Source organism: Rhinichthys klamathensis, unplaced genomic scaffold (genome assembly GCF_029890125.1).
Source record: "Rhinichthys klamathensis goyatoka isolate OS25496 unplaced genomic scaffold, OSU_Roscu_1.1 h1tg000184l_1, whole genome shotgun sequence".
In the NCBI taxonomy this organism is placed as follows: domain Eukaryota; kingdom Metazoa; phylum Chordata; class Actinopteri; order Cypriniformes; family Leuciscidae; genus Rhinichthys; species Rhinichthys klamathensis.
The window spans coordinates 1,625,445-1,651,287 of NW_026606712.1; the positions used below are offsets into that span (position 1 = coordinate 1,625,445).

A 25,843-nucleotide genomic window follows, 5' to 3' on the forward strand; every position below is an offset into this window, starting at 1 on the left:
ACTTTTTTTCAAGAAACATTTTTTATTATGATCAATCTTGAAAACAATTGTGCCGATTAATATTTTCGTGGAAACCATTATACATTTGTTTAGGGTTATTTGATGAATATAATGTTCAAAAGAACCTCACTTATTTGAAATACAAATATTTTGAAATTAACTTTTTCACACACCAGCCAATTTGGTTACTACATTTTGAAGTTACCAGCCATTCAGAACTTCTACTAGCCAAAACAAAAATATCAAAACATGCAACATTTTTGAGAACAGATTGAAAAAAGTGGCCTCTTATTTTCTCATATAGGGCTCTGGCGGAACATTAACTCATCACTCATCGCACACCAGTCACGTCACTCTGTACTCGCGTTCTCGAGTTCAAGGCAGCAGTCCAAAACAGTAAGTCTAATCACAATATAGGCAATATAGAAAATATAGTTCACTTCAAGAATGAACAAAGTGGCATGGATGAGTTTAATTTATTGTATTTTTTTAAAAAAAAGCAGCGCAAACAGAAAGAGCGATCAATATTAATTCTCTATATGAAGCATATCTATTCAAGCCACAAATACAAACATATTACAGAAGGTGAAGTCAGTACGCACATAGATTTGTTCTAAATCGTTGTATTTTACCCACCAAATTGGCTAGTGTCTTAATATGTGTTACCAGCCACAGTGGATTTTCACCTGCATTTGGCGGGTTGGTGGGTGTGTTTTTTTTAACCCTGTTTATAACATAATAAATGTCTTTAGTGTCTCTTTTGATTCATTTAATGTGTTCTTGCTGTATAAAAATTAGGGGTGTAACGATATTCGAACCGAACCGAAAAACCGCGATACAGAACACACGATTCGTATCGCGATACTCTCATTGCAAACCGAACACGCCCCGCCCCGCCCCCTGCTAATCCCGGCCCCGCCCAGCCCAGCCCGGCTCAATGGACCTCATGTCTTGTGTACAGTACACAACGAATTCAGTTTTGTAGCCTAACCACCATTAACACCAAATAACAAGCTCCGTGTTTTGTTACTTTCGATAATAAGCAAGGTGTAATCTTTCAAATTCTGTCTATTTGATCACGAAATTCAAACAATAAATGGCGTTTTGGCGCTCTTTGATGTGGCGTGACAGATCGCTGTATGCCTACTAAGCTCCTCATTTCAAGCGGCAGCGCTGCGCGCGGGTAAACGCGATCATCTCTTCCTCAGTTACAGAATGGACACCTGAAGGTATGTTGAAAGATGCAGTATACTTACTGAAAGGCATCATAACTCGTGTAATCGCTCAATCAGTGTTTCAGCAGCGGAAAGACGTCAATAAAACAGCATAGCTTGTCACTAGCATTATATTTACCTCAACAGGCAAGTGATTCAGTGTCCACAACTTTGGTTCCTATAAATGAACTCTTGCACTAAATAAATGCACCATGTTAGCCTATATATTATATTTTACTTAACCTGTTAATGATATCTTGATTATTTAATGTATGTTTAAAATATCTTTCATGAAAATGACAACTGTGTAAAGTATTATATTTCAATAACAAATTAGAGTAAAAACACAAGTTAATGCAAAAACTGCCTTATGTTCAGTTTACATGTTTTCATTCAATGTGTTGTGTGTTGATTATTATATCTAAAAAATAAATAGCATCTGAATTTAGGTTAAAACTCTAGGCTACAACCTTTAATGTTATAGTAATTAGCAGATTTTTTTTTTAATCCTTGTGAAACGTTTAATTGTAATTGAATTAATTTAAAGACAAAGATACTTTTTTCGTTAAACCACTGTTTAAAAAAAGAAAGAAAAAAAAGAAGGAATTTTAGCTTTCTAAACCGAACCGAACCGAACCGAACCGAGACGTCAAAACCGTGGGAAAACCGAACCGTCAATTTTGTGTATCGTTACACCCCTAATAAAAATATTTTTCTCTATATTTCTGTTAAAAATAAAATCTTTTGAATGGTATTTTTATTGTTTTGTCATGCGTTTCTGACAAGGCACAAGTGATTGGATCACATATGGTGATTGGTTATCCACATGCGACGGATATTAATTCCAGGTGTAAATGGGATCACAGAACCACAACCACAGTTCTGAGCATACTTTTGGGTGTTTTTATTGAAAATCAAACTGTCTGAACTGAACATCATTCTAAGTTAAAAAATCAGTCCGAGCCCCAAACCAAATGGAACGAATGCAAACCATTACTACCCCAGGTCTATTTCTACATTTACCAGCGTTAGCCTGTTTACTTTTCAATTACACCTTCTGCCGAAATCAAATGCAGTTCTCAAATGGCCCCGCCGCTGTATTCGCGGAGTGAAAGGTGAGTCATTAGATGTGTCTCAGTGGTGGAGTTTTTATTTGAGTCTCGTCGGAATGAAAGACACTTGACTGATAACGGTGAATCGGATCAGCCTCGTCGATCTCAGCCTGGGTGAGTTGCTAATTAGAAAAAGGCAATGAAGAACTATCGTAGCCAGATTAAAGAAGGGCCAGGAACAGGCATTAATTGCACTTCTGTGACAAGGCAGTGGGAGAAAAACACTCACGCACACACTCAAAGAAAGCGGTGCACAGTATCCATGTCTTCTGCATCACTGGCTGAAATGTCTCTCTGTTTTCCCCAACATTTTCCAGTGTGGGCTGCCGTAAATGGGTGCCCAGAGGGACTAAGCGTGATCACTGAAGGTAATTACATCTCTTACAATGTGCCATGTGAACCCAAAGCCATAGGTACCTTTGCTGGGTCACCCAGAACTTTCCTAATGAACAGGCATTCAGGTTTAAAGATTAGACGAGCAATTACGCTCTACTTACACTCTGTTGCTGGGAATGATCTTGTAGCCGTCCCTGAACCATGTCACCTGTGGCCGCGGGAAGCAACTGACCACTGGGGAGTTGAGGATGGCAGCCCGGCCCTGCGTCACCGTCTTTCTTTGGTCATTGTCTATAAAGTCGCCCATATCTGCAAGAAAAAAGTAAGGGGTGTTATTACAACCATGGGAGAACCTTTTTTCCCCCAAAACAAAGCCACCCTGATGATACATTCAGCCCAACAGAGGCTTTTGGTACAAACTGCAGAGGTGTTCAATCAGAAACATTTATTCAAACATTTATTCATGGCGCACAGCAAAGCAAGATTGCATCACCATGCAGAACAAAAGAACGTCAAGCACATTGGGCTTTGAGTTTGTTGACATGCTGTAATTCCAGCGGTGCAGTTTTCGCATCGAAGTGTTTAAAGCTCTCATTTATGGGATGAAAAAGCCAAAAACAACTGTAGCCATTAAATGGTATTCCTAAACCGGCTAACATACACTTTAGTTTTAGTTGTAGTTTGTTTATTTATTTGAGCAGTAACCATTCTGCTCAAAAGGAGAGGGCCGAAGAAAAAAGAGCTTATAAGCGCCCACCCACAAAAATGATTACAAAAAAAATTCTCATTTCAAAATACTACAAAGGAACATAGTGCAAAAGCAACAAAACAACAACAAGGAAACAACAGCAAAAAAAACAAAAAAGACCAAAACAATACATGAATAATATACACTTGCAGTATCTGATCATGGTAGAATACCCCTAGTGACAAATCATTTCTTCTTCTCTATACTTTTGTATTACAAAATACGTTTGTATTTATATTTGAAAAGATTGATGTTTGGACCTCATCACGTAATTCATAACAACCAGTACGTTCTTGGAACCTTCTTTGTATTTGGCTTGGTAACAATTTGTGCCTTGCTTTGTATAGCATCTGTACTGATTGGAACTCAACAATGTCATAAAACTTCATGAGCTTTGATTTTAAAAATAATGAGTTTGTGTGGTCCAAAAACCCAACTTTATGAATTAATCGGATAACTCTTTTTTGCAACATTACTATTGGTCTTAATGTGCTTTTATAAGTACTACCCCATATCACAGAACAATAATGTAAATAGGTCAAGATCAGAGAACAATTTAAAGTATGCAGAGCTTTAATGTTTAAAATATGCTTTACTTTTGCAATTACTGAAATGCTTCTTGATATTTTAGTGATTATATATTTAATGTGAGAGTTCAAGTAATTCTATCATCTATAATAACTCCAAGAAATTTGATTTCATGCACCCGCTCTATAACAACACCCTCTACCTGAATTGCTTCCTGAGCATTGGAATTACTGTTGCCAAATATCATCATTTTACTTTTACTCAGATTCAGTGATAATTTATTTAGTTTGAACCACTTATTAACACGTTTTCTGTTTTCTTGATACACTGAACGTGCACATTTTTAGCAAATCAGTTACTGTAATGTAAATGTACAGTTACAACAAACTACTGTTGTAATGTTGCATCACCTAATTAATATTCATAAGTCAAAAAAATATATTTTATAGTGGATCCCCTCACACTTCTCAGATTGTTCATACCACTCTGCTGGGAATTGTTTTTAAAGGAGCACTTGGCAACTATTTCAACTTAATAAAACCGTTCAGAAATCATTTGAATGGTTTAATAACCTGTTCTGGAGAGAATGGTGACTTTCCCTGCTCCCCCCAGCGTTCCCAGATGGAAAACCAACCTTGCAACATGGGGACTAACGTCCCAGTAAGTTGGAAATAGAAGTCTCGTGAGAAGCGAGAACGAGCGAGAAACACGAACTGCTTTATGGCAATTCGACATAATTCTATGATCCTGTGTATGATGTATTACCCACCTCGGTAGACATAGGTCCACACGATAAAGTTGGCGGGCTCCGATAATAGCAAATGCACATGAGCAGCGGTAGAAAGCGGGAGGAAGGTGCCGCAAGTAAGTTTTTTTTATGACAGTGTTGTGAAATATACGCCCCACAGCTGTAGGGGGAGCTCGATGAGAAAATATGCGACAACAAAAAAGTGAAAATCAGCGAAGAAATGACTAGAGTTGCCAAGTTCCCCTTTAAATTATATGATGTACACATGATGTATGTGCACATTGCTATTGTTCTGTGATGTAAACAAATGGATCAAACAAGATGGCCACCAAGTAAACTGACTTGCCCTAAAGGGACTTTGGTGCAGAAATGGCATACTTCACTTAACAAGCAATAATGTCTGCTGGTTTGATTTGGGAAAATTAGGAAAGATTATCTTAAAACAATATGAGACAATTATCCATAGAGTTTGCGGTCTTGTAAAAAATATCAAAGTATGACTGATACAACATGATCAGAGCTGTTTTCTTGGTTGTGTTTGTGGCTTACCATTTACATTACATGTTAACCAACTTTCAAGACTATCAAGTTTATAAATGAACAACTTAAAAAAAAAACAAATATAGCTGTCTTTGTAAAGAAATGCTAATAGTTTTGGAGCCTCTGCTATGACACTGTACAAACGCTTCCAGTGTGAATACGATGTAGTTACGCTGACGCGAAGCTCAAGCTTGCGCTGTGAGACTTATATAATATTAAAAAACGGGTGCTAACTAATTGTAAGTCGGTGCGACCAACTGAGAAAGCACCAATGTGACCATTGGGAAGAATGAGTCTAGAGCCCTGAAGAATGATTTCTCATTTAATCACTAGGATAACTCCATCCTGGCTGAATGTTTCTCTGAGTAAAAATGTTGGAAGCATCTGGAACAGTCAGTCTGGGTCATTGTGAACCTTTAAAGCATGTTATAAACGCTACAGTAATGGTTCAACCCCTAGTCAGCTTTTCTCCCACAGCAGTCTTACTCTTTCGGGTGTAAATCCTCCCTTATTCAAGGCATACCTGGGAACATTTAAATGGTATCAATCAGGTCTGCACATGAGAGTGCAAGAAAGAAACAGTTTTTTCCATGCATTCACAAAGAAGAGTTTTCAAGCTTCGGAAAGGATGCAAAAGCACCATAAATGTATCAAATACAGTGTGTATGTATGGACCTGTGCATTGTTTAGATGTCTGTATACTTCCATGCAACAGTTTTTGCATTAATGAAAAAAGTGACAGTAAAGTATGAAGGTAAATCAGTAGCTAAACTCGAGAGCACGTAGATGTGAATTTGAGAACTTGTACAATAAATATTCGTACTTGTATGTGAACATTTACACTCACAGCTCCAATGTGAAAACCTGTAAAATAAAAATCTGAAGTTGAATGTTGAGATTTGCACTCGCAGACAATAGTCACAAACCTGTATTCTGAATCTGAAGCTGCAGACAAGCAGTCACAAATGTGTTAAATGCCATTCACAGAAATACAATGACAGTCACTAACATGTAAAATATATTTGCACTTCTAACATTCAAATTCGCAGTACAACCTCAAATTGGCACTTGCAACTTCTCAAATCTGTCACTGCAAGTTCAAATTTCGTGCCTTGACTTTTGCTACTCTTTTCGCGATATATGAGGTGCAAAACTGATTTGTGCACTTGTAACTCAGTGGCGGTGAGAGCGGAAGGGGGGCGGGAGCGGGGGTGTTCGAAGGAGCCGTTTTATTGGTTGGCGCCTAGCCAATGAAATGGGACTTCTATTGTACGCGATGATGTCACGAAACCCGCCTCCTCGTGGATGTTCTGAAACGCTAACATGTCTTAATCGTCTTAATGCATTAGACTAATTTAAAAGACATAAATGATATTATCAAACTTAGTAAACACAATAATGCATACTACAGAAAAGCAGATGAGCACAAAATATGAACGCAACACGTTAACTTAAGACAGTGGTATTAAAAGACCAAACTCAGGAAACACCATAAATAAAGCATACAGAAAAGCAATTGAGCAGAAAATGAACGCAACTCGTTTAATTGTATGTTAAAGGAGAACTCCGGTGCAAAATGAACCTCTGGTGTAATAACACATTGGTACAGACTAAATCGTTCCCTGAGATTTGTTTTCATGATAATCGAATGTAAAGAGTTTTATCTCTAAAAACAGTTTAGCTTATAACGCTAGTATATTGGGCATCGAGTAAGCAAAAAGAGATCGCTAGTTAATACCATTAACAAGGCTCAAATTAGCCCCACACTAACACGGCAGCATAATGAGTGTCCTTACATGCAAACCGAAGCATTGAGAACTTTGTAAGTGTATAGACAGTTTAATAAGAAGATACTTAACACAGACAGTACAGTTAGCGCATACAGACAGGAGCCATCTTGGAAAACAGTCTTGACCAATCGAACCACGAAGGTGAGCGAACAGTACGTGTAGATATTGAAGATAAGATAAATTATAATTATTTTCTTTTATTTTCTCTGTTGCGTTCAGTGCTTCTCTTATGCGCTCAGTGCTTTCTTCCGGAAACAACGGACCATATGAGATTCCAAGTCACAGTTCAGCTCACGTATCACCGTGTTCGTGGTTTGACTGATCGAGACTGTTTTCCAAGATGGCTGCTGTCTGTATGCGCTAACTGTACTGTCTGTGTAAAGTATCTTCTTATTAAACTGTCTATACACTTACAAAGTTCTCAATGCTTCGGTTTGCATGTAAGGACACTCATTATGCTGCCGTGTTAGTGTGGGGCTAATTTGAGCCTTGTTAATGGTATTAACTAGCGATCTCTTTTTGCTTACTCGATGCCCAATATACTAGCGTTATAAGCTAAACTGTTTTTAGAGATAAAACTCTTTACATTCGATTATCATGAAAACAAATCTCAGGGAACGATTTAGTCTGTACCAATGTGTTATTACACCAGAGGTTCATTTTGCACCGGAGTTCTCCTTTAACATACAATTAAACGAGTTGCGTTCATTTTCTGCTCAATTGCTTTTCTGTATGCTTTATTTATGGTGTTTCCTGAGTTTGGTCTTTTAATACCACTGTCTTAAGTTAACGTGTTGCGTTCATATTTTGTGCTCATCTGCTTTTCTGTAGTATGCATTATTGTGTTTACTAAGTTTGATAATATCATTTATGTCTTTTAAATTAGTCTAATGCATTAAGACGATTAAGACATGTTAGCGTTTCAGAACATCCACGAGGAGGCGGGTTTCGTGACATCATCGCGTACAATAGAAGTCCCATTTCATTGGCTAGGCGCCAACCAATAAAACGGCTCCTTCGAACACCCCCGCTCCCGCCCCCCTTCCGCTCTCACCGCCACTGAGTTACAAGTGCACAAATCAGTTTTGCACCTCATATATCGCGAAAAGAGTAGCAAAAGTCAAGGCGCGAAATTTGAACTTGCAGTGACAGATTTGAGAAGTTGCAAGTGCCAATTTGAGGTTGTACTGCGAATTTGAATGTTAGAAGAAGTGCAAATATATTTTACATGTTAGTGACTGTCATTGTATTTCTCAAATTCACATCTACGTGCTCTCGAGTTTAGCTACGGATTTACCTTCATAGTAAAGACATTTAGAATGTTAGAATTTCGATTTCAGAAAGTTTTCGATTTCAAATAAGTTATTTACCACGTTTCCACAAAAATATTAAGACTTTTTAACATTGATAATAGGGATGCACCGAATAATCGGCCACCGAAAATTTAAAGACTTTTATCACCGAAACAATACGGCCGAAATGTTGTGATGACGCAAACAGAAACCGCGACCTGCACGTACTTGCCTGAAGCAACGTGTCTGCGGTGTGAACAAATTTCAGTATATCTGAACCCGCGAGGAGACGGAAGCCTTGTTTATACTTTCGCCTGCCTCCGCAGCGCGAGTCTCCACAGACAGCGCGCGCACCTCTCCAAACGGTCGAGGCGTTTATACTTGACGCGCTCGCCGTTGTACTATTCTTTGAAACGACAGGGAGCGACTCAAGTAACTGTCGTCTAACCATCAGGAATCGGTGAGAAGAAGAAAGATAAACACGTGACAATGTTTATTTTTTAGTATACCACCACCAATACAAAAATAATCATGTAAAACCCAGTAAACCCTGAGATTATTACTTGTGACATTACAAAAAAAATATGTAACGTTGTATGGGAACATGTATGTATACAACTAAATTAACGCTCTCTTGAATATTTTCTAATTTCACTAAACCTATTTCATTAAGTTTCGTGTACATTTGTATTAAACATTGACCTTTGTTCATTAAAAAGGCTTTTTTATGCTATTGTATGCTCATTTTTAAAAATGTAAGCAACTAATTTAGACGTGCAAACTGGGTGCTGGTGTGATGAGAAGTTCGTGCTCGGCTTTGTTTTTATGAGAGAAGAACATTTAATTTTAAAACCTTTCTGCAGGCCAGTAGATTATTATTTAATCTACACATGAGTGGGGTCAAGTTAAACATTTTAGTTTGAATTTGATTTTATACTGTGCATTGTTGCAATGTGCTAAATAAATATTTGCATAATTTGTAATTGATTTATTCTTTGAAAATTTTATATTAATTTATGCAATTGCAATGCCTTGATTTTAGTAAAGTTTGTACACAGTCATAGCCATAAATGCAATGGTACTTATAATTGGCATAATTTCTTTCGGTGTTTCGGTTTTCGGTTTGCGGCCTTGGTTTCCTCTTTTTCGGTTTTCGGTTTCGGCCAAGAATTTTCATTTCGGTGCATCCCTAATTGATAATAATAAGAAGTGTTTCTTGAGCAGCAAATCAGCATGATTTCTGAAGGATCATGTTACACTGAAGACTGGAGTGGTGATCATAGCCATCACAGGAAGAAATTACATTTTAAAATAAATGTAAATAGAAAAAGAGTTATTTTAAATTGTAATAATATTTCCCAATATTACTATTTTGCTGTAGTTTTAATAAAATAAATGCAGCCTTGGTGAGCATAAGAACATTTTTAAAACATTAAAAAATCGTACCGACCCAGTAGTGTGTGTGTGTGTAACATCTGATCTACCACAGAAACTCACATGCCACTTGTATCTCGGCTCTTCTCTGGAGTAGAGCGCCCATCCTGTTTCTCACCACACACTGGTAAACACCCATATTGGAGCGCCGGAGAGAGGAGATGGTGAACCTAAGAGAAAGGAAAAAAGAATCAACCACTTTAATTCAAATCTCAGAATGGAAAAAACAACAACAACAAACACAACAGTTCCCTGCTATATGCCAACAAATTCAAGGATTTTCGACTCAAATGTATTCCCATTTAGAGGGGTTGGGTTTGAAAGGTTTACCCTTGCTATCCTTTTTTCACCGCCAGTTCGCACATTAGCGTGAGCAGAGCACATGGAACTCCTCTCCATGCCCAGCTATGATGACGTTTATCAGGTTTCAGCCAAAAGGCCACTTCGACTAAAAGCAGAGGTGGTGAACGCTTGGCATTAAAATCTGTTGGCATTTCCGAATGTATACGCTGAATATATGACTAATGCACTGTTGCTCACTACTTAGCCGAATCTGTTTACGTCTCTGAAAATGCCACCTGGTGGGTTTGTGCATCTTGGTGGTGGTTTCCCTCCATCACAGGAACTCAATAGCAATACTGGGGCAGCTCTAAGCGTGCTGTTTAGGTGATGAAAGATAATGAGAAAGCAATACCAATTAGAGCAAACCAGCTCTGTAGATGGACAAAATGCAGAAACACTTGACATGAGGAGGTGCAAAGATGTGAAACACCTACTTTAGCATGTATACGACTCCTAAATGGAGGATGAATCAAAACATCTAATGTAAAAGTTGACATTAACTATGAATCAGGTGTCAGCAGTGCACTTCAGGTAACGAATGAAAGCATTATTTGTCTCTGAAGAGAGCCGGGCAGCGCTGCAGACTTTTATATTAAGACTGAAGGAATCTGTAGGGCCAAATCTTCAGCAGCTTTAACACTCCGCACGTCTGAGGAAATGGTGAATGCTAATAGAGGCTGTACGCTGATTAAAAAAGGTCAGGCTAAGAGACTATCATTACTGAGAAATTAAACACATGGCATGGAGAGAACTCAACTAGGAAATAATATGGTTGATTAAATGTACTACTGCATAAACTAGAAGAATTTAGAAAGAAAAAAATGCAAATGATTTGAATGCACTTCCCTTCTAATAATTTCATTTCTTGATTAAAGGAACGTTCCAGGTTCAATACAAGTTAAGCTCCACTGACAGCATCTGTCGCAGAAAATAATGTCGACTTGTTTCAACAAACAAAAAGTGCATCTGTTGTAATTTGATTATAATGGAAGTCTATGTGGGAGGTATCACATTAAAATTAACAATTTGTTTGCCTCAAAAGACACGAGACCTTATGTAAAGAAAAGTGTATGATCACTTACTAGCTTTGTCTGTGTAAAATTATATTCAAATGTTCTCCTGTCATGATCATGTATAGTTCATGAAGTTAGAACAATAGTCCCACTGAAAATAGGACAATTTAGACAACTTTTGAAGTTTTTTTGGGGGGGTGTTTTCTTGATTATTGTACAAAATAAACTCTTAGTCACCATGTGTCACGATCATGTCCTGTTTAGTTTCCGTCACTGTTATACCTACATTCTAGTTCAGTGTTTGTTACCATAGTTTCTAATTAGTCTTGCACCTGTTCCTTGTTCTGTTGATTGCATTCTCTGTGTATTTAAGTCCTTAGGCTACGTCTACATTAATCCGGATAGATTTGAAAATGGTGAGTTCGTTTAAAAACCTCTCTCCGTCCACACTAGCGTTTTCAGGCATTTGAAAATGTTAAATACACCTTACTGCGCATACGTAAAACCTCACAAAAGCTCACTGAGATGATACAGACAGAAAAATAAATAATAAAGTTATCGACCAATTCTTCGGGCAGGACCATTTTATTTAGCAAAATATATCAGCATTCACTGATGTGTTCAGGTCGCACTCAGTCACCATATGTTTGGTTTAAAACGCAACTGCTCATATTGCCATCTTTGCAGGACTGTGATATGAAGAGTGTGCAAAGTAACATATTTTAGCAACAGTGGGAAAGTGAATAGCACATAACAGGCACAATACTGGTATAAACATGAATATGCATAAGTACAATATGCATCACATGACTAAACTTACGTCATCATTTTTAAATATCTCCGTTTTGACAGTCCACACCACAACGCGAAAACGGCGTTTTCAAATTTATCCACTTTGGAGAGCGTTTTCAAAAAGGTTTGTTTTCATTAATAAAAACGCCGTCTCTGTGTGGATGGAAGGCCAAAACGAAAAAAAAAAGCTTAAATTTCAAACGAAAACGTATTAGTGTGGAAAAGTTTCCTCAGTTTAGTGTTTGTCGTCGTCAATGTTTAATGTGTAGTTGCTTTGTTCATTCTCCGTCTTCATTAAGGTCTCTAGTATCCTGTTATTCCTGTGTTTTCTCTTCTTTGGATTTAACTACACAGCGTACACGTGACACCATGAAATCAAAATGGATGATTCATATTGTTTTCTATGGACTGCTGGAGTGTTTTATTAGAAATGATTTATCTGTGCACATTGTTAATTTTGAAAGACATCATCACAAATGATTAGCAATTAGCAAATGATTTTCCTGACGGACAAAATCAAGTACCACTCTATATTATTTTTTGTTTGATAATAATCCATTTCACCCAGATATTGGTCAAAATAGGGAAGAAAAGACAGTCACAATTTCTGTTTCATATCAATTTTAAACAAACCTTTCACTCTATTTTCACTTTACATAGCACATGAAGTTTTTTTTTTTCTTTTCTTATTTAAATATTGAAAGTCTGGGACATATGTAAAACAATAAACACAGGCTTTTGAAATGTAGCAAAATCAAAAAATAAATGCAGGCCCGTTAAAAGTTTTCAAGGCAGTTTTAATGTGACCCTCATTTAACTGAAATAATTGTTTGTTTATTAGATTCTAAGAAATTTAGGAAATTATTTTCTGTGGCAATCTAAAGAGCTTAAATTATTTTCAAGTATGCTAATTAGGGTACAATGGGGCTAAAGACACTGTGGTTGAAAAGGCACCTTTGATTTTATTTTCCTCTAAACCACTAGATGGCAAAAAAAAACTTGCCATTGCACTTTCCAAAACATCCGGATTTTCCAGATGCACGTAGAAATTTGGCTGATCCTTGACGCAATCGCGGACAGCAGCGCAAAGTTGATTCTACTCCAATTTGATCTAATATTTTATGTTTTTTAAAATGTTGTAGATTTAAGTAGCAAATTAGAATCGATAAAATTAATGTTTATATTTTGAGACAAAGGTCTTCTTAATGATTTTCAGTTTTGTTCAAGGTAATTAAAGCAACAGTTTTTCAATAACGTAAGAATATGTAAAAGTATGGTATTTGGGGTAAAAGGGACCCCTGTCCATTTGTTGACATGACATGGTTAGATTCAGATGGTAAATATCATATATAACGTTGGGTGTCCACTTTAGAGATAATACCCATATTTATAATGCAACCATTATTATTATCAAAAATATGCTATTAATCATATCATATAATAAAATTTCATTTATTGTTACTACTGTAAATCTATATCAAATTATTATAGGATCTACTTCAATGCTTTTATAATATTTACTTTTTAAAATAATTTTGTTTCTGTATTTTTAAAATACATTTTCATATTAACATATTTTAATGATTTATTGAACAAAAATGAATTCTTTATTTATCAAAATAAACAGAAAATAGTACAAACTTTGCTAAAGTGATTGTTTTGAACAAGTATTTACTTGTCTTAGACATTATTAAACCATATTATTTTAACTAAAGTATTTGTATCAATACTGTGTTAGCCCCATGCTGGTGCCTTGCCACGTCAAACATTTATATGATTTTTAAGATTTATTTTCACACAAAATGTGTTGCTCCATCAATGTTTAATACAAACATATACATTTTTTCTGCAATCATGCACTTTGGGAGGAGTGAAAAGCACATTTTTTCTTAAGGTGTGCCTTTAACCCCATTGAACCCTATCTGTTGGAAACATCTGAAACATTTAACACTTATTTAAAAATAATAATAACATTTTCATAAAAAATCAATTAAAAAAAATCTATATGTGAGGGTTCTTCAAATTCCAAGTTACTTTCATTAAAAACTACACATTATTTAAGTAATGAGAAAGATTCCTGAAACGGATCCATAAAAAACAACAGCAGAATAAGAATATTTTTCTAAAGGTTAATGGTCATGTTTTGAACAACTTTAATATACCTGCCATAGACAGTGAATAAATGTGCTGCTTGTACAGAAGAAAAGCTGCAGGGGAGATTAATATTGGACTTTTTGTCTCTCATATTAACCGTGAGCCTCTGCTGTTCTCTCTCCTTGTAACCTTGAGACAGTTCTGAGCAGGAATACATCTCTAGAAAGCCTTAAGATGAAAGCTGGCACTCACTTGTACTCTGGGGAGAAGGCTGTGATATCTGTGTTGTTGAGCATCCATTTGAACTCCAGAGGCCAGCTGCCCTCCGCAAGGCAGGTCATGACCAGACGGTTCCCTTCTAGGTGGATCTCTGGAGGTCCTGGTTCCGTTTTGAAGTAGGGGGCCACATCACCTGCAGGCAGACATGAAAGAGGCACAGTTAGTAAAGGTGCGAGTTCGCTGTAATGCTACCCTGACCAGGCGCAGGCATCATCAAAGATGAGGTCAATATGCAGGAACATCACTGGTTCCTCAATTTACAACAACCAGTGCCGTCAACTTTGTGGAAATCCACGTTCGATAGAGACGCCTATTTATGCCCATTCCTCAGTGAGAGCAAACAAACAGAGGCAATCACGCAAAGGTTATCGTAACATGTTCCTACAAAGGCGGAGAAATCTTTCATGACAGTGCCGGAGAACCAAAGACAGCCAGCGCCAAACCTTTTAAATCCTCCATCTGCAGATTTCGCCACACTTCACAAGAGCAAGGCTCCGAGCTTTGATTTGGAAAAAAAAAGAAGAAGCCAGGACACCTGGGTGCAGCGGATCTGACTTCTGTCAGCGGCACTGCTGTGTTTCCCCTAAAGCTCAGACAAATCAATTGTGCCGTGCAATGGCTCTTTTATACAGAGTATAAACCACCTGAAATATGTAAGCGAGAGAACTACGGCTCAGCCGATACGCACTCACTGCAAAAAAATCATTTTCTCTATCATTTTTTACTGGAAAGCGAGACAAAAATATTATCTAAACATCAAAAAGATTTACTCGAGAAGCAATATGGTGTGATTTGATGCTTGTTTTAGAAAACACATTTTGAATTAAGTGTATTTTTCTTACCTCAGTGGCAAAAAAAAGTGCTTTCTAATTTTAAGCAAAAACCTAACCAAATGTGCAGTTAGATTTATGCACACAATATGTAAACACTATTTTTCAATGCAAAGAAATATAAACAGATACATAGATATAAACAAAGATATTTTCTGAAAACAAGTGTTATCTTATGGCAATAAATGAATACTGTGTCAGGGATGTTTTGATATTTTTACTGGTAAACAAGGCACAAATACTGATCAAGAAAGCAATGTTCTATAGTGCTGAGAGATATAAAGAGGCTTTCTTTTTTAACCTTGGCCTCTACAGATTCCTGTATTGGATGTAGCAAATGAATGTTAATGAATACATTTGTTAATGAAAAAAAACATTCAATTGCAAGTTCTTTAAATTGATTCTTTTGCATTTATACATCAATATGCAGACACATTTAGCTCATGTACAGGTTCCTGAATTGCTGCGTTTCAGTTAAACGGGCGAAATGTCAAGGGGTCACAAACTTGCTGTAGAGCACATGGTGGAGAATGTAGACAGATGCAGCCGAGCTGCTGTGGAGAATACCAATGAGGGCTTTAAAAAGGGAATGAAAGGAGTGAAAGAAGGAGATGGAGTCCAAGGGCCAGTAAGACTCCAGGTGACAGCTGAGAGAGACATAGTGTCCTTGAGGTCAGAGCGATTGTGACTGTGTGGGCGAGGAAAGATGGGCATTGCTTTATGGCCGTTTTATGGGTTTACATTAGTCGTCTCTCCAGTATGGAGGACACAAACTGCAAGGAACATATTTGGAAGTAGATTTCCTCGTTTTTTTCGGCGGCATACGATGAAAATGTATGGGGGGACATCTTGCCAATCACGTCCCATCCTAGAGCTCCATCTCTGGAGAGTTAAGACCCACTAGCTCATGGGTATTCAACTTCAACAAGATCCAGCCTCTAAATTTCACTACTAGAAAAGGTAAGAACAATCCAAGACTATTTAAGGAACCCATCACTGCGTTCGAGCACTGTCGGAGTAGGTACTACATTTGAATTTGAATTTATTTCGTGACTTTTTAAAAAGTACGCACTATATAGCATGGATATGGGTAGTATAAATGAAATTTGGATGTACTACATCCGCCATGTTGTTACTGTCACGTGACCTACCAGCGTCAGTTGCTTCGCTTCACTTCCATACACAAATCCCCTCCCGTGGCCTAATGGGATAGCAAAGGGTCCACCCAATACGCACTTCAGAATCTCGGCAAAAGTAGTAGGTCATCCGGCGACTTTTGGCATACTGTTTTTTGAATACTATGTATTCGGACATACTATTATTTTGGTGTTCTGTTTTTCGCATACTAGGATTCTAGGATTTTCATTGTTAGGGAATACTAATTGCAGGGTTGATTTTAACACATCAATCCCCCTACATGAGATGCAGTAGAGATTTATGATTTCAATATACTTTATGTGTAAAAGTGTATTAAATTTGCTCAATATTACCGAAGGTCTAAATAAAAGAGGCAGCCACATCTTAACTGGCCTACATTCCTTGCAAAACATTAAAATTCAGTTCAATAATACATCACAAAAATGTTTTCTTGAGCTTGAGGGTTTGCACCAATCAAGAGCTGTAGTAATTAAAGCAAACACTCAATGTTAATCATGGATAATCATTCTAAGATTAATCTCCGACTGTGCTACAACTGAAATGTTCAGTCCTCCTCTTCCTTCCTCTCTGCCTCTTTAGTTGTACACCTCAGAGGGAAATGATGTCTGCAAGCTGACACCTGCTCACCTCTAAGGCATTCAAATCTCCTAAATCTAAATTGTATTCCAAGTATTCCCACATGGCATTTAACCAAGAGTTAGGCAACACTGAAGGAAATGCCTCAACTGCCATGAGGACATGAGGAGCTTTGATTCCCTAAAAGAGTTCAAAAACAGAACCCTGCTCATGTTGTTCTATCCTTTTATTCGCTGTGAACATCGAAGGATGTGCCAGGCTTGACACGCCTCTTATATCATTCCTCCCGCACCGACATAAAACCTGCAAAATGTTAGTAGCCTTATGGTTGGTTGTAAATATAAAAAAGAGTAGCGAGGAAACCGCGCACCCAAGTTTAATCGTCCTCTCCGGGGTGAGGAGCACCTTGTTAGAAAGTTTCCAGACGTTAGTATCAATCCATTTTTCATCGGACGCATTTCACTTCTTTAGCTAGCAGCTCTCCTCAGACAGCGTGATTCGGCTCTCACTCATCGTGCTTCTTATTCTTATTTGATGGTGTGAAGATGAGGTGGAAATGCATTTTTAATTTAATTTCAGACTCTGAGAGGGACGTATCACAAAAAGCAGGATTTTCCATTCTAATTTTGCTCTTTTGAAAGAGAAGATACAGACATACAGTACTATAATATTCACAATTCAAAGCTGTCAGAGAAAATATGGTTTCATCACTGACTACGATTATGATATTACCAAAATTTCACAAGTTGTTATGAATATGAGTAGACTTTCATGACTCTCGATTGCAATTCCGATACCACAGAAAACACTAATGTGCTATTTGAACATTTGCCTTTATTGACAGAAGTGGCCAAAAGTAATGTCTAGCTTTGGAAAATTTATATTTTATTTAATTAAAGATTTTGTAAATATGTTGTTGTCAGGAGTCAGTTGTTTTATTTGTGATAAAGCAATGAAACATGCCAAATTGTGCAGACATCATTTTTGGCCAGACTGTCACACATAGAAAGTATAATCACATACAAAAACAAGAGAGAACCAATGACATATTAATAACTGATTATGTTGTATTCAATGTAATTTTATTGTTTTTCTATGCCTTTTTTGGCATAGTAAAATAAAACCTGTAGCTGTAGTTTAGCCCATTTTTTTTGCTGAATAATGTTGTTAAATAAATACCTTAACCAAGTTTAGAGTTTTGTTCTTCCCTCATAAGGCTAATATTTAAAAAATATAAAATATGTTCCTAAAATGTATTGGTTCACTCTGACTTGTAGAATCATTAAAAACAATCCCCAAACCAATCCTGTCCAGACATCACTTTTAGCCACTACTGTATTTTTAAATCAAGAAAACATTACTTTATTATTATTATTATTTAAATTTTCAAGACAAGTAAACAATCAGTAATAAAATTAAAGAATTAAAAGAAAAGGAAGTTCAAAAGACAAGCATTTTTTTTATATAAATATTTTGTAATTTTATAAATATCTTTACTGACACTTTTGACCATTTAATGCCTCCTTGCTTAATAAAATCATTTCTAATAATTAAATAAAAATATCTTACCCCAAACTTTTGAATGAGACTTTCCCACAACACTGAACACCCTTAGCTTTGAGGTTTTGTTGTTGGACTGAGGAAAGAGGTCAATCTGTAATGTCATGTGATTTGTCAGGACACTTATTTCAGTCATTTCTCATTTTCAGCATGCTATTCAATCCAAATAACTACCCACATTTGCATATCAAAATCTATTCAGTATTCTGCAGCTTGCCCTTTAATAGCAATTTATGCGCTCTCTCCCTCTCTCTAAAAGACTAGGATTATGAGTATTAATTTACATTAAATATATGAAAATATAAAAACAACATAATTATTTAGTCAAATAAATGATGTAATCGAACTTAAACCCCTGGTATTTAGTGAGAACCATGAAGTGTGCTGCTATATGCCGCATTTAAAGGTACGGTATCGGAAACAGCCCGTTTACTTCTGAGAGGGCCTGAGAAAGGGCAACTAAATTACAACCTATGAATACTCCACCTACATAAGTGGACTTTAGAGGACAAATAAATAACTCCGCATTTGTAGAATGTGACACTTTTAAATCAATTCTTTGTGTGATTACGCCTCAGGATAAAAAAAAAATGTATGGTCTAAAAAACATACAATTTGCACTCACTTTTCTTCAGAGAGTGTGTAAAGAGAATATCAGTGGTGTATACAAGGAAAATCTGTCACTGACAAAAGTACACACTCATCATGATGGGTTATCTTATGTGTGCAACTAACGTTGTCCATCTTGACGAAAAAGGCCAAAGAAGGCCTTGATTGTGTTAGCATAAGTGCCGTAGGTATCCCCAGCGAAACACCCGGAGAAGAATTCACAATGACTGTACGTCGCTCTTGAGACGTGCTCTGTTTGATATGCTGTGGGAACATCTGTCCTTGTGAATACCAACGAGTCCTCTACAAATTCTCATTCAGATAGGATCAAATCAAGCAGACAAAAAATATGAAGGAGAGGAAAAGAAACGAGTACAACTGCACCAAATCAGTTCTTCACCTCCCAGTAAGGAAATGAAAACATCCTCTTCTGCTTATCAATAGCCATCTATTTTCATGCGCATTATGGAATATCGCATAAAAAAATGCCGGATGGAAATGGAAAAACGCGCATAAAAAAAACGTATGCGCTCAAACTTTTCATCCTAAAAGAAAACATGCGCAATAAACTAAGATGGAAACACCGAATAAATTCCTCGAAGAGCATCGGAAAAAAATGTATGTGACTTTGCAATGGGACGACATAACAGGACTCATTGCACAGCATGTGAAATACTGTTTTGATTGTTCTGAAATGCCAGGGCAAAGTATGTCTCCCAAAAATGTCCCAAACAGCAGGCATTCGCCTCCGAAAGCAAGATAACTTCAGGAATTTAGTATATACGAAATTATTTTATACAGTGGCATCTCCTACTGCAGCAACTTCCATTTTTCTTTGTGATATTTAGTACGAGTTTATCAGGATGGAAGTGACGATTTTGTTCTTTGGCTCACTGTATGTAAACTTTACTTGCAAATATTTTATGCGAGATTCCAAATTTTTTGCAACTGTGGAGGAAAACAGCTATTGTCATAACAATACACCATATGCAAACATGCTTCGATCAAATTCTAAATGAATGTTATTAATGAGCATAATAATGGTAATTCAGTTAAAGGCAGGACATCTCTTTGATGTAGTTCCAAGCAGTCGAAACCTTTTTAAGCACGCTGCGTCTCGAGAAAGACCCTTCCCATCTGCTGCGGGTCCCTGGGCGGCTCAAGCAGATGCCTGTTAGACAGGTAGTGTGCAGGCGTCTTTTCCCGTCTACTCCACCTTCCCCAATTTGCCAGGTGTGCTCAATGGAGCCTTCACTTTCCATTTGTCTGTGCATGAAGCCGGAGTGGCAGTGCGGGGCTCATCAGCATTCTGCCTCTTCAGTGGACCGTACCACTGCAAGACGACTTCAGGAATGCATAAGCAGAGACCAAGAAGGAAATTCAATTTGTTGGGATTATTATCAAAGATGAAAAGTTCCGACAGCAGACAGCTTGGCTAAAAGTGGATGTAAAAGGTCTGCTCCAGGGCTGATGGGCTACGTTGATGAAATCGCCCCTGCTTTTTCATTAGCTACTTCTGCTTTCCTAACTTTTCCTAACAGGAATGCAAACCTGATGGAGGGATGACGCCCTGACGAGTAAAACCATGCAGCAACTTTTATTATTTGAAATCTTTGCCCGATTTCAGCTTTTAAAGGCTTCAAATGGTCCTACAAAAAATATATACTGTATATGTGCTGAACTTTCTAACAAGAAACTAATGATGTCAAAAGTAGCAGTACTTTGGTACTAAGTCGATCCTAACAATCATTTTTGAAATATTATATTAAATATTACTTTGAATAGCCTAATAGAGCTGCCCCTTATATTGTTTAAGGGATAGTTTACCCAAAAATGTTAAATTCTGTCATTAATGAGAACTTACCTTCTGTTGTTCCACACCCGTAAGACCTTCGTTCATCTTCGGAACACAAATGAAGATATGTTTAATGAAATCCGAGAGCTTTTAGTCCCTCCATTGGGAGCAACGCAATTTACACATTCAAGGTCCCGAACGATAGGAAAGACATCATTAAAGTAATCCATGTGACTCTAGTGGTTTAACCTCAATTTTATGTAGCAACGCAGGTGCTGTGTTTGCACAAAAAAAAAAAAAAAAAAACATAATTTACCACTTTATTTATGAAAACATTGACCTGCAATCCAGTAGGGGGAGCATTTTGTAAATATAGAGGTCAATTATGTTGTTGTTGTTTTTTGCGCGTCACTTCATAAAATTGAGGTTAATTTTATAAAATTGAAGTCATATTTTACTTAACAATTCAATGTAACAAAAAAATAAAACCTTTGATTGTAATCTAACGCTAGCCCAGTTAGTGCAAGATGACGAAAAAAGTTATTTAAAATGTAAAAAAGGCAGAAAAAGCATCCAAAAAATAAAAAATATGAATTTTACTGGTAATGGCATTGACTACTAACATTTCGTGACAACACTACAACTGCCTCAAATATCCCACCAGCCACGATCACTTTACATTCCTTGTCAAATCAAGGACCCTCTGCAATCATTTGTAACGTCAGATAAGCAGATAACAGCCTCCCGATGCCGGTTACTTCTGCACTCCATGGGAAAAACGGGCCTGCCTTCTGACTCTTAACTCAATTACCTTTTAAAAGGGCTCCTGGGAGCACTAGCCTGCGTTTTATCTGTCAGTCTGTCTGGGGGAGTGAAGCTCACACACTGACAATCAGAGTGGGCAAAACTAGCTCGTTATTTGATGAGCTGACTGTGAATCAAAGCGCTAACCAGGGCTTTGAACCTGAGAGCACAGCATCTGACAAAATATGATACATCAACACATGAAGAAACATGCATGTGAAGTTAGTTAACATTCAACTGCATACTGGCAGCAAATTATTCACATTATGTTGATGACAGGGAATATAAGACTTCAACTCAAAAACACGCTTAAATGATTTTAATTAGTGGTGTTTCTAAGGAAAGTGTCACTACTGTTACTATTACTTGAAAACATGAGGTAGCAACCATACAGCAATGTGCTTAAAATGACTTGAATAACTTTAGCAACACCCTAGCAACTATACAGTAGCCTGCTTAAAGGTGCAGTAAATGATATTTACAGCTGGCTATTGAAATGTTGTTTCCAACAGTTGTTTCCACTGCCCCGTCCCCCTACTCGACGCTCACACATTTAGGGTTGCCAGATTGAGGACACGCAACAGGAACAACGAGCAAAATTAACAATAGAAGGTGACGAGCCTTACACTGCAAGTTGATCAGCTAATCTATCTGCGTTTTAAAATGCCTCTGGTCATAGAGCTTTTTAGATGAATCCCAAGGCTTTTTTATGTCAGGTGGAACCAAGGCTGGTTCTAAGCAAGGCTGCAATACGCTGTGTTTTCCACCAACTGGCAAACCCGGGGTGTCGAAATAATACAGGGTAAATTGGATGAGATCACACAGACCAAAATAAAAGCAGACATTCTGACATGGATGGCACATTTCAAAAGTAGAATAACTTTCTGTAGCATTGTCTTTCAGAAAAACAAGTAAACTTATGTTTCCTAAATATCTGCACACCTATTATGGTATTTTCATGCTTTAGTGCACCCTGCCAATCAGATCACCCTAGCAAACATACAGCAACGTGCTACAAAACACTCTAGGAATACTGAAGCCACACCTAGCAACACCTTAGCAACCACCCAGACCCAGCAAACAATACAGTAGCTTGCTTAAAACCACTGACACCACTTTAGAGTAGTGTTGTCACGATACCAAAATTATTGTTTCGATACGATACCAAGTCAAGAATTGCGATTTCGATACTTTTTCGATACTTTTCCTGAAAAAGGGAGAAACACTCTCAAATATCATTGCTGTGCTTTATTTTAAAACTGGGACAACATTCCAATCATAACCACACTAATAAATGAACATTTGAACAGCAGATAGGCTATAATAACCATTTGAACAAAATATGAAATATGAAAAATATAAAAAATAAATTAGAGCAATGACATTCAAGGTAAAAAAATAAATAAATTTAGCAGCATTATCTCAGTTATCATAAGAAACATAAGATTTTATCAATATCAATGCCACTGACGATTCTGCTTATCGATCCGATTCTTTAACGATTCTCTTATCGATTCATGATAGCATTGTGTGGAAAAAAGTAGTCATATGCTTTTTTCGGGGGGAAAAAAACAAGTGTTTTTGTTTGTTTTATGTAATTTATGTAATAAATGAAACCTTATTACAAAGTGTTAACGATTAGTTACACCGATTCAGACAGATCAGTTGTTTTAACCATTCATTAAAACGAATCGGTTCAAATGAGTCATTAGTTCGCGAATTGGACGTGTCATTATCGGACGTGTGCGCGTTGTGTGATTATCCAGGCGGTTACATCCCACTGTCATCACAGAAAACATTTCATGACTGGATAGTTTTTTTCGTTTATTTAAGTGTGGTTTTGTCAGCTGAATGTGCGGAACGATTCAGAGAAGATAAGGCAACGTATTTTACCACAATTTACACCCAGCGGTAATTCAGAAAAAAACAAACAAAAAAAACTCCGAATGCTCCACATGAAACTTTAGTCTCCCGACCTTACCATCGTGTCGAATTATTTTGATTAATATGTGCGAGGGAGAGAGAGAGAGAGCAAGACAGCGCTCAGTTTTGAGACGGTGAAGCCTTGTTTATACTTTCGCCTGGCTCCGCAGAGAGAGAGAGCGCGACCGGGTCTCTCTCTCTCTCTCTCTTCTCTCTCTCTCTCTCTCTCTACCAAAATTATTCTCTCCTCTCTCTCTCTCTCTCTCTCTCTCTCTCTCTCTCTCTCTCTCTCTCTCTCTCTCTCTCTCTCTCTCTCTCTCTCTCTCTCTCTCTCTCTCTCTCTCTCTCTCTCTCTCTCTCTCTCTCTCTCTCTCTCTCTCTCTCTCTCTCTCTCTTCTCTCTCTCTCTCTCTCTCTCTCTCTCTCTCTCTCTCTCTCTCTCTCTCTCTCTCTCTCTCTCTCTCTCTCTGCCACTCAGAACAGCTTACTAAAAACCACTAAGAGCACCTTAACAATGGCCTGCTAACCACCCACAACACCCTAGCAACCATACAGAAATGTGCTAAAAACAGTTAAAACAACTTGCATTTACAATCACCACTCTTATTTTCTTCAGAGTTTCGTCAAAAACAAATCTAGTTTTTAATGATGTCTAATGGAATAATTGTTGTGCTACAGTATCTGTGCGGTTCAGTTCCATGTTAATGTTCGATCGCTGTTAAATTACAATAATTGCACCTGAAACGATAAACGAAAGGCTGATTCTCTTAAAGAATACCAATTATAGCCTTATCTTCAAAGGTAGAAACTTTTAATCTAAAAATCATTGTGGTAAGCTTTGTTCTGCGTGTAGAGTGAAAGTTAATATCTTTCACTTGCCGGATGACACATGAGGATCATTCTTCAGCCTGACATTGTCTGACAGGCCAGACAGGGAGCAATCAACCCTGTCTACACATTACTGTGGATATTTCCACTCAGAGTCAACCACAGATGGACAGAGATTCACCCTTAAAACTCACTCTGTGACGTGAAGCATCTTGTTCATGAGAGGAACCAAGTTCAACCACTCTGATTGGGTAACCTGAGTGAGCTTAATCAGATAAACTCTATAAAACAAGAGATGAAATACAGCTCCTCAACTAGTAATTGATACAAAAGAAAATAGAAAATAGGATTTGCAGATTGTAACTGCCAAATTATTGTTTGTTTATTACAGTACCTGCCTTAAAGGGATAGTTCCAAAAAAAATGTAATTGTCATAATTTTCGCAATCTCATGTCATTCCGAACCCGAAACTTCTGTTTTATCTTCGAAACACAGATGAAGATACTTTAAAACGAAACCCGAGCAAATTTCTATTCCTCCATTGAAAGTCCATTCCACCAAAACTGACAATTCAAAAAGTTCATAAAGTCAAGCTAATTGATTTGAATGTAACGGGTTTTTTACCCAAGTCTTCTGAGAAGACACAATTGCATTACTTGTTGAACAGATTTAATTTAGGCTTTCATTCACATATAAACGTTGATCAACACACATAGAGCTTATCAAATATGGTAACCAAAAAAGCAAATGGATTTCGTTTACACTCTTTATGAACTGTCAAAGTTTTGGTGTAATGAACTTTCAACAGAGGGACATAAATCACATAGGTTTCATTAACAATGCACTCTTTCGTGTTTCGAACATGAACAAAAGCCTTATTAGTTTGGAGAGAGTAAATGATGACAGAATTTCCATTTTTGGGTAATGAAATTTAACCAATTAGTGGCATTCTTAATAGTGTCTCAATTGTGTTTTGATGATTCCCAGGGAAAGCAAGTGATAAGAATGTAAAAGAAATGTGTACCATGAAATGCAATGTAAGTCACTTTGGATAAAAGCGTCTGCCAAATGCATAAATGTAAATGTACTACATGTAGTGTATTAGAGATGTTTCCTCTACCATTTGTTGGCATATAGTAAAAGTACAGCTATAAAAATTAATGTAACAAAGTCCAGATAATTTTGGTCTTGGTACCTGAAGAGAAATGTTTTCAACAATTTGATGAAAAAAGAATTCACATTGAAATCTCAGACTCTTGATTGAAGATGTGACAGATATGAGCACAATTTAAAAAATTGTTGAGATCTCTTTTGAACGTCGCAAATCTGAGCACAGTTTGAGAATTTTTTTAGATCTCTTTTTGAACCTCCAGAGGAGAGAAGCATAAGGTTTTTTTTTTCCTCAAGAGAGAAAAATCTGAGAACTAGAACACTTGCAACAACAAAAAAAATTGTTCTTCCTTTTTTTCCTCATTGTTGTCTAAAAGAAACAATTGATA

General features: G+C 37.1%; 1 protein-coding gene across 3 annotated transcripts in view; it reads right to left on the minus strand.

Annotated features, from left to right (window-relative positions):
* sdk1a (sidekick cell adhesion molecule 1a) overlaps positions 1-25,843 on the minus strand; it is a 363,622-nt gene that overhangs the window by 201,860 nt on the left and 135,919 nt on the right. For all 3 annotated transcript variants that reach the window (XM_056261644.1, XM_056261643.1, XM_056261642.1), the window contains exons 2-4: positions 14,236-14,395; positions 9,806-9,912; positions 2,824-2,971 (exon numbers count right to left, since the gene is read on the minus strand). In XM_056261644.1, coding sequence (XP_056117619.1) covers positions 2,824-2,971; positions 9,806-9,912; positions 14,236-14,395 — 415 coding nt within the window. The remainder of the gene's footprint in view (positions 1-2,823; positions 2,972-9,805; positions 9,913-14,235; positions 14,396-25,843) is intronic.